General features: G+C 38.9%; 1 protein-coding gene across 1 annotated transcript; it reads left to right on the plus strand.

The window, feature by feature from the left end:
• Positions 1 to 6: 6 nt before the first annotated feature.
• Positions 7 to 3,038, plus strand: LOC105443207 (hyalin-like). Its single transcript, XM_030989966.1, has 5 exons — positions 7 to 268; positions 688 to 940; positions 1,445 to 1,631; positions 2,558 to 2,752; positions 2,989 to 3,038. Exons 1-4 carry the CDS (start codon positions 7 to 9, stop codon positions 2,681 to 2,683), a joined length of 828 nt encoding a protein of 275 aa, XP_030845826.1. The 3' UTR covers positions 2,684 to 2,752; positions 2,989 to 3,038.
• Positions 3,039 to 10,415: the final 7,377 nt, after the last annotated feature.

The following is a 10,415-nucleotide window of genomic DNA, read 5'->3' on the forward strand; positions in this document are numbered from 1 at the left end:
TTCATTATGATTTATCAAGGAACGATTTATCCAGGAACGGATGGCACCCGACCATCCTTCCTCAACTGGCCAAGCAACATCGACGAGACCGTCCCCTTCGGTAGCAGCCCAACTACTGTCAGCTGGACTGAGCCCATTGGTGTAGCCAGCGTTGCGGCCTCACAGAGCTCTGGATCTTTCTTTGTCGTGGGATACACTAACGTGGCCTACACCGCCACAGATGCAAGCAGCAACTTTGAAAGCTGCTCTTTCTCTGTCACCGTCACAGGTAGGTGGGAACTTGTGTTTAGAAGAGATTGTGGTTGAAAGAGAGTAAAGACAGAAGCAAAAATGTTGATGTTTTAGAAAACTCAGATACATACACGTGTTAAGGTGTACCAATCGCCTGAAGAATAAAAATATTGGGTATCACTGGAATATATAAGATCAGCCGAACAAAAATTTCTAGGTATTTTACAAAATAAAGGAGTATGACTATATGAAGACAATAAAGGGTAACAAACAAACCAATAGAACAGAGTGAGCAAAGAACTGAAGTCCGACTTGGGTTCCATGTGTGCCCCATAACAAGTGTAATCTTGCTACCGAAATACAAGTACTTGTTTATGCTCAGTACAGATCAGGGGAAAAGTGTAAAGGTTATATGCCATTTAAAGAGATATTCTTGCTTCATTATGATTCATCAAGCAACGATTTATCCAGGAACGGATGGCACCCGACCATCCTTCCTCAACTGGCCAAGCAACATCGACGAGACCGTCCCCTTCGGTAGCAGCCCAACTACCGTCAGCTGGACCGAGCCCATTGGTGTAGCCAGCGTTGCGGCCTCACAGAGCTCTGGATCTTTCTTTGTCGTGGGATACACTAACGTGGCCTACACCGCCACAGACGCAAGCAGCAACTTCGAAAGCTGCTCTTTCTCTGTCACCGTCACAGATAGGTGGGAACTTGTGTTAAGAAGAGATTGTGGTTGAAAGGGAGTAAAGATAAATGCAAAAATGTTGATGTTTTAGAAAACTCAGATACATACACGTGTTAAAGTGTACCAATCGCCTGAAGAATAAAAATATTGGGTATCACTGGAATATATAAGATCAGCCGAACAATTTTTTTTAGGTATTTTACAAAATAAAGGAGTATGACTATGAAGGCAATAAAGGGTAACAAACAAACCAATAGAACAGAGTGAGCAAGTAACTGAAGTCATTTTGCATTTCAGTTGCTTCTTTTCTACCCCTACAATTCGCTAAGCTACCTTATCATAATTCTTAACTTCAACTCTGGACCAAAGGAACCTAACCGAAATCAAAATCATCTTTAATTTTCATTTTGTACTTATGGGTTTGTGCAAAATAGCATGTGTGACAAACGAGCGAAGATCATAACGAAAGTGTTGAAATTAAGCTCTTAATATTATTGTAATAAACTTGTTGATTTTCCTTAGACAACACAGCCCCAGTCACCTCCAATTGCCCTGCATCCCAGACTATCACCTGGACCGAAACCCATCTTTACCAATATCTTGGGTGTGGCCACCGTCACTAGCAACTTCAACTCCAGCTCCTCTTTCCCCACCATCACTCACACCGCGACTGATTTCCTCAGCAACGTTGGATAATGTTCCTTTAAAGGTAATACAAGGTTTGGGAAATTTTGAAAATTGGGTGGATAGTGATTCTTTACAATTTTGATATATTTGGATGCCCCTGTGGATGTATTATAAGCACTAGAAAATTTAGCACCTGAAACACTTCTGCTTTCAAGAAAATTGAATATAAAAATTTACCGGTGCTCATGGTAAATTTTGATAAATTTCAAATAGCACCTACGGCTGTACAATGGTAGCTGCGACCATGCAAATCTCAGAATATGTAGTTGTGATATATAATTTCCAAATGGGAATAGCAAATCGGTCAATTTTGGTCCGGAAACATTGTTTTATAGCTTAATTAATATCTTGACCTTGAGAGAGAGCTATACAACATAAAGAGTTTATTATCGACAATTTCATATCTTTAGACTCGATTTCAACCAGGACAACGATCACTGAATATTGTAGGGTCGCATATGCTTCCAATATGTTCATTTGAACCAAATTCATGACCCCATACCAAAACTTTGTATTGCCTTTAATATCGTTGTCAATCTTGGTACGTAGGCTTCTATTAAATGCACAGACTGCAATAATATAATCTGGGCCATGTCTTATATGAATTAAGGAGAACTCGTATTAGTAAACTCCACTCCATAACATGTTTAGCAAGAGGCTATTAATCTGCCTGTAAAATGTATTGCAACTCCTCTCTGTATGCCAAAAATATGTAAGTTAGCATAGGTATAGATCATTAGAAAGACAAAGCCATGCAGTGTTATTGGTAGGAGTTGCAAGGGGACAAATAACAAGGGTACTGACTAAACTGGTACCATAGAATTTTTTCTTATCAGTCTTCTCTTTGAATGTCCTGATTTAGACCAATGCTCAGTACAGATCAGGGGAAAAGTGTAAAGGTTATATGCCATTTAAAGATATATTCTTGCTTCATTATGATTCATCAAGGAACGATTTATCCAGGAACGGATGGCACCCGACCATCCTTCCTCAACTGGCCAAGCAACATCGACGAGACCGTCCCCTTCGGTAGCAGCCCAACTACCGTCAGCTGGACCGAGCCCATTGGTGTAGCCAGCATTGCGGCCCCACAGAGCTCTGGATCTTTCTTTGTCGTGGAATACGCTAACATGCCAAAAATATGTAAGTTAGCATAGGTATAGATCATTAGAAAGACAGAGCCATGCAGTGTTATTGGTAGGAGTTGCAAATGGACAAATATCGAGGGTACTGACTAAAATGGTACCATAGGAATTTTTCTTATCAGTCTTCTCTTTGAATGTCCTGATTTAGACCTATGCTCAGTACAGATCAGGGGAAAAGTGTAAAGGTTATATGCCATTTAAAGATATATTCTTGCTTCATTATGATTCATCAAGGAACGATTTATCCAGGAACGGATGGCACCCGACCATCCTTCCTCAACTGGCCAAGCAACATCGACGAGACCGTCCCCTTCGGTAGCAGCCCAACTACTGTCAGCTGGACCGAGCCCATTGGTGTAGCCAGAGTTGCGGCCTCACAGAGCTCTGGATCTTTCTTTGTCGTGGGATACACTAACGTGGCCTACACCGCCACAGACGCAAGCAGCAACTTTGAAAGCTGCTCTTTCTCTGTCACCGTCACAGGTAGGTGGGAACTTGTGTTTAGAAGAGATTGTGGTTGAAAGAGAGTAAAGATAGAAGCAAAAATGTTGATGTTTTAGAAAACTCAGATACATACACGTGTTAAAGTGTACCAATCGCCTGAAGAATAAAAATATTGGGTATCACTGGAATATATAAGATCAGCCGAACAATTTTTTTTAAGGTATTTTACAAAATAAAGGAGTATGACTATGAAGGCAATAAAGGGTAACAAACAAACCAATAGAACAGAGTGAGCAAAGAACTGAAGTCCGACTTGGGTTCCATGTGTGCCCCATAACAAGTGTAATCTTGCTACCGAAATACAAGTACTTGTTTATGCTCAGTACAGATCAGGGGAAAAGTGTAAAGGTTATATGCCATTTAAAGAGATATTCTTGCTTCATTATGATTCATCAAGGAACAATTTATCCAGGAACGGATGGCACCCGACCATCCTTCCTCAACTGGCCAAGCAACATCGACGAGACCGTCCCCTTCGGTAGCAGCCCAACTACCGTCAGCTGGACCGAGCCCATTGGTGTAGCCAGAGTTGCGGCCTCACAGAGCTCTGGATCTTTCTTTGTCGTGGGATACACTAACGTGGCCTACACCGCCACAGACGCAAGCAGCAACTTCGAAAGCTGCTCTTTCTCTGTCACCGTCACAGATAGGTGGGAACTTGTGTTAAGAAGAGATTGTGGTTGAAAGGGAGTAAAGATAAATGCAAAAATGTTGATGTTTTAGAAAACTCAGATACATACACGTGTTAAAGTGTACCAATCGCCTGAAGAATAAAAATATTGGGTATCACTGGAATATATAAGATCAGCCAAACAATTTTTTTTAGGTATTTTACAAAATAAAGGAGTATGACTATGAAGGCAATAAAGGGTAACAAACAAACCAATAGAACAGAGTGAGCAAGTAACTGAAGTCATTTTGCATTTCAGTTGCTTCTTTTCTACCCCTACAATTCGCTAAGCTACCTTATCATAATTCTAAACTTCAACTCTGGACCAAAGGAACCTAACCGAAATCAAAATCATCTTTAATTTTCATTTTGTACTTATCGGTTTGTGCAAAATAGCATATGTGACAAACGAGCGAAGATCATAACGAAAGTGTTGAAATTAAGCTCTTAATATTATTGTAATAAACTTGTTGATTTTCCTTAGACATCACAGCCCCAGTCACCTCCAATTGCCCTGCATCCCAGACTATCACCTGGACCGAAACCCATCTTTACCAATATCTTGGGTGTGGCCACCGTCACTAGCAACTTCAACTCCAGCTCCTCTTTCCCCACCATCACTCACACCGCGACTGATTTCCTCAGCAACGTTGGATAATGTTCCTTTAAAGGTAATACAAGGTTTGGGAAATTTTGAAAATTGGGTGGATAGTGATTCTTTACAATTTTGATATATTTGGATGCCCCTGTGGATGTATTATAAGCACTAGAAAATTTAGCACCTGAAACACTTCTGCTTTCAAGAAAATTGAATATAAAAATTTACCGGTGCTCATGGTAAATTTTGATAAATTTCAAATAGCACCTACGGCTGTACAATGGTAGCTGCGACCATGCAAATCTCAGAATATGTAGTTGTGATATATAATTTCCAAATGGGAATAGCAAATCGGTCGATTTTGGTCCGGAAACATTGTTTTATAGCTTAATTAATATCTTGACCTTGAGAGAGAGCTATACAACATAAAGAGTTTATTATCGACAATTTCATAACTTAAGACTCGATTTCAACCAGGACAACGATCACTGAATATTGTAGGGTCGCATATGCTTCCAATATGTTCATTTGAACCAAATTCATGACCCCATACCAAAACTTTGTATTACCTTTAATATCGTTGTCAATCTTGGTACGTAGGCTTCTATTAAATGCACAGACTGCAATAATATAATCTGGGCCATGTCTTATATGAATTAGGGAGCACTCGTATTAGTAAACTCCACTCCATAACATGTTTAGCAAGAGGCTATTAATCTGCCTGTAAAATGTATTGCAACTCCTCTCTGCATGCCAAAAATATGTAAGTTAGCATAGGTATAGATCATTAGAAAGACAGAGCCATGCAGTGTTATTGGTAGGAGTTGCAAGGGGACAAATAACGAGGGTACTGACTAAACTGGTACCATAGAATTTTTTTCTTATCAGTCTTCTCTTTGAATGTCCTGATTTAGACCAATGCTCAGTACAGATCAGGGGAAAAGTGTAAAGGTGATATGCCATTTAAAGAGATATTCTTGCTTCATTATGATTCATCAAGCAACGATTTATCCAGGAAAGGATGGCACCCGACCATCCTTCCTCAACTGGCCAAGCAACATCGACGAGACCGTCCCCTTCGGTAGCAGCCCAACTACCGTCAGCTGGACCGAGCCCATCGGTGTAGCCAGCGTTGCGGCCTCACAGAGCTCTGGATCTTTCTTTGTCGTGGGATACACTAGCGTGGCGTACACCGCCACAGACCCAAGCAGCAACTTCGAAAGCTGCTCTTTCTCTGTCACCGTCACAGGTAGGTGGGAACTTGTGTTTAGAAGAGATTGTGGTTGAAAGAGAGTAAAGATAGAAGCAAATATGTCGATGTTTTAGAAAACTCGGATTCATACACATGTTAAAGTGTACCAATCGCCTGAAAAAAATAATCTTGTGTATCACTGCAAATATAAGATCAGCCAAACAAAAATGTCTAGATATTTTACAAAATAAAGGAGTATGACTATGAAGACAATAAAGGGTAACAAACAAACCAATAGAACAGAGTGAGCAAAGAACTAAAGTCCGACTTGGGTTCCATGTGTGCCCTATTCAAGTGTTATCTTCCTACGAAATACAAGTACTTGTCTATAGAATAGGCCATTGTTGCATTAGCATATCTCTACCTTCAATTCACCCGGACATGGCAACTTGATTAGATTGTAATGAGTTTGGTTTCGTAAGAACTATCATTTCTGTATAAAAAGCACATATTGGATTTTATATAAGGATTGTTAGCACCATCCATCTCGTAAGTTAGCAAGATCTGCAAGACTTACAATCCTCTGTAAACAATAACGGACAGATTTATTTCACTGCACCAGATGCCAAAAGCATCGATGTCAACTTCGCTCCACCCACTGCGACGGACAACTCTGGATCCGTCACATCAACCTCCAACGAACCAGGAGATTAGTTTGCTATCAGAGTGCACACTGCACCTTCACCTTCAGCGATGCTCAAGGACTTACAGCAAGCTGTAGCTTCTCTTTTAAAGTCCAAGGTAAACCCATGTCTGTAAACAAAGTATAGTCAAATCGGGCTTCGCAGCCACCTCTCTATAAGGGCCACCTTTTCTGTATGGGTCTTTAAATGCAGGGCTCTACACCAATAGGCACTGCGACACATGGAGCCCTCAAAATCTGAGTCTGGCCCCAAAAATTCTGACCCCCTTCCAGAAAAATTGTTGTGAAGCCCTGTTATAGGTTTACCATGTATTAGGCAACTGTGAACATAAATTGACATCCAAACTACCGGTATTGTTTCCCCGGATGTCTGGTTGGACCCAAGCTCTGAGGGGCATATTAACTTGTCTTATTAATAGTTTTGAACGATAAATCAAAACTCCAATCAAGTGCATATTTACAAACTCTCTGTAGTACAGAGTTGAAATTGGTATCAAGTTGTTATCAATTTGCATGAACCACATCTGTTTATGTCCTTAAACAATAACATTTTATCTACCTTCCTCTCCATACGGGTGTTAAATGAATACCTGGTTAGATAAGCATGTGTAGGCGTCTATAAAAAAGTGACTAGCTGCAATGCCCCCCAGGGAGCGGAGAATGTACACTGTAATATGGAAAATAATAATTGGTCAGTTAATTGGTCACGCGCTATATGAGAGACAGACATTATAATTACCATTATTACATTCAAACCTTTTTGGCGACCACCTGTATAGAAAGGACACATATTTTGTTTCCCTTGAATATTGTTTCTCATTGAAACCTGTAAATAAAGACCACCCATCTTTAAAGACATTTAATGTTTCCTTTAAGCGGTCTTTATATACAGGTTTCACTGTATTATTATCATTATTATTGTTATAATCATTGTCATGTGTTTTTGTGTATTTTCAGTTGGTGCCAACCCTTGTTCCAGCAACCCATGCGCTCCCAGTGAACAGTGCTTCTACATCCCAGCCCAATACCTGTGTATCAACAACGGCAGAAGGAGGAGAGAAGCTGAGATGCTCGACCTTAGCGGTGAGAACATTCTGTTATTCTGAATCCATCCTCTTTCTATCTTTGGCGTCCATCCATCAGACTTGGGCCTTGTTTTATAAAACCTCTTATCAATAATTAATGCTAAAATTCTTTGACAAATTTGCTCTCAGCCAATCAAATGCGTTGATTTCAGTATCTTATAACAGTTATAATGTTACTTGTCATTGAGAACAACTTGGTACATTTAGTTGCTCTTTCATGGAAAGCCTTGACAACCTGGTGGGGCATCAGCAACAATTATCATTCAATAAGTTTGCATGCCATTGAATAAATTATATCAGCTTTGGATTTTTTTTTTTTACTTGACTTGGCTCTCATATACCTATTTTTCATGAGCAAAAGATTTATAGTTTTTATCTTTTATTTGAATGTTTTATATTGATGTTGTCTTATTTTCTTTATACAGACGTCTGCCCTTGCCAGAATGGCGGTATTTGTGTCCTAGACGACGCCACATCCTCAGCCACCTGTTAATGCCCCGTTGGATACACTGGTGTGCTCTGTGAGATGGGTAAGACACCTAATCCTTCCATACTAGCTGTTTTACGAAGATGATCATCAAGATTATAGGGAAACGGTTCTATGAACGGGTTACCAACTGTTCTGCAAAATCAGGGAATATGAAGAAAAAAAGTTGCTAAAATCTGGGATTAATCAGCAAATTTCATTAGCCTTAAAACAAAAACGGTCTCTTATTTTTTCGTCTCGTGTCCAAAGATTGTATCCACTGGCTTTTGGAATTTTGAAACCATTCATCATTTAAAAAATAATTGGAAAGTTTTATTTTTATAAAGTCCTGGGAACCCTGATAAAAAACTACCAGAGGAATACACAGTAATGAGACCTTTGAGAGGGTGTTGCAGTACAGTGCTTAAACCTTTGACTTAAAGATGAAGTTGAGTTCTGGTCATGCGATTGCATTGTGAAAGACACGGTGTGGAACCGACCAGAAAAGGTTGATCATCTAGCATATATGAATTTGTGTGTATTGCAAGGTTCTGTAATCATCAAAATGATAAGAAATTTGGCCAAGTCTTGGTAAAGTTACAAACACTGTACACAGAAAGATGTATATGGGACTACACGAACACGTGGCGTAAAAAACCGGCCCCCGATTTTTACGATGTTACATGCATATTTAGAATATGAAGGCATTTGAAGAGCCATGCTCTTCAGGAAACATGTCTTATCTGATGTTCTTCCACACTTGCATAATAAGAATGAGTAATGCTCACAAATTATTTTTCACCTCTTCCCAGAACTCAACCTTCTCTTTAAGATGTAAAGATTGTGGGTTTGAGCTGTGGTTTAGTAGTAATGTAATTTGATGAGACATCGATCAGAGTCAGTCAGTCATTCACATATGCCTCTGTAATACCTCGATTACACCTCTGCACCGACTCTGCACTGACTCCAAACCAACCAATTCTTGGCCATTGGAGTTAATGTAATTTCTTGTTTTAATAGTCTCTTGTTGGTCTCTTATTGGTTGATAGGACCAAAGTATTAAAAGGTGAAAGCCACTGTAGTATATGTGATATGTGATCTCATACATGTTATATATTGACCTAACATGATCAAATACAACCGTGCTGCGCTGTCAAAACGAAGTTCATGTGTTGTAGTAATACAGACAAACAACACCACATTACACGGTGGCAGCGGTGAGCTTCTAACCCACGCCATTGAAATGACTGGTGGCTAGTCTCGTGATGCTAAGTTGTCAACCAAGTTTTCATTCAAAGTTGAAATAACTTATAAATTCCTTTCTGTCTGTTTCAGATACAATGCCTGCTGCATGGCAATTATGCTCGTCGTCATCGTCTCTCTATCTGGGCTGTTTTGTTACATCATACTGCGCCTTGGCATGGTTCGTTGACATCAAAACAAGATAGATGAATTTCCAATCCTTCAATAAACAGAACACTGCTCACAAGCTCATTTAAATCTAATCTTAGCTTATTGCATTTATGCCTTTGCTAGAAAGATTCATTGTGTAATCCCAATGGTAAGTTATGAGAATTGAAATATTGGGATGTACATGCAAGGAGAATATATCTATTTCTATGCAAAACATGAATTCAAATGGCCGGTAATTTGATTTTTCAAAAGGGAAAAATCTTGTGGCCATTATACAATGTTCGTTGAAGAAAGTCTTTCTAACCTTGATGTATTAATTGTGTTATAAATGTCTGTAAATACTGGTACGCTTAACGGTAGATTCTTAGTTGCATAGTTCCATGTTGATGTAAGACATAGTGGAATGCCAATACATGGAGGAGGTTAACTATTTGGTAATAATATGTTATGTTACTACTCTAAGATTACCCTAAGAATATTCTCTCCCCGTGAATAATAATAATAATTTATAAAGCGCTTACCACCAAAGTCTATAAAAACACTTACTAGCCTTTCTCTCTGAAATTCAGTCTAGAAATGCTGTTTTTGTAACGTTTTTTTAATGACAGAACTGATCATTTGTTGATCTTTTTTTTCTCAAAGTCAAACTAATTATTGACAACTTAGACTTAAATGCCAACTGAAAAATATGGCTATGTTTAGGTTGTTTTGTTGGGAGGGAGTAATGTTTGGAAGTATTTTTGACTTTATTTTGCTTTAGGTATGCTTATAAGCGATGTTGTGGGGTTTAAATCCTGACTATCATATATCGAACCTACTTAATTCCACTCTCAAAGTATTTCAAACAACGAAGCATTTCAAAAATGCCAAATATATCATGTTTTATATTGCATTCACTTATATATATTGCAGAATTTTTATATTGAATTACATCAATTCTGTTTTGTTATTGTCAATTTTTTATCTTTGCCATAAAGTCGTGGCTATCTAGAATATGAATTCATTTAGTGACTTGTGTTTGTGTTTAAAT

Source organism: Strongylocentrotus purpuratus, unplaced genomic scaffold (genome assembly GCF_000002235.5).
Source record: "Strongylocentrotus purpuratus isolate Spur 01 unplaced genomic scaffold, Spur_5.0 spur5_scaffold_19, whole genome shotgun sequence".
Lineage (NCBI taxonomy): Eukaryota > Metazoa > Echinodermata > Echinoidea > Camarodonta > Strongylocentrotidae > Strongylocentrotus > Strongylocentrotus purpuratus.

Excerpts from the sequence above, each read along its gene's own strand:
- LOC105443207 (XM_030989966.1), top strand. The coding sequence starts at position 7 with ATGATTTATCAAGGAACGATTTATCCAGGAACGGATGGCACCCGACCA. Across the intron at positions 941-1,444 it reads TCTGTCACCGTCACAGATAG|ACAACACAGCCCCAGTCACC; the intron begins GTGGGAACTTGT and ends GATTTTCCTTAG. Across the intron at positions 1,632-2,557 it reads TGGATAATGTTCCTTTAAAG|GAACGATTTATCCAGGAACG; the intron begins GTAATACAAGGT and ends TGATTCATCAAG.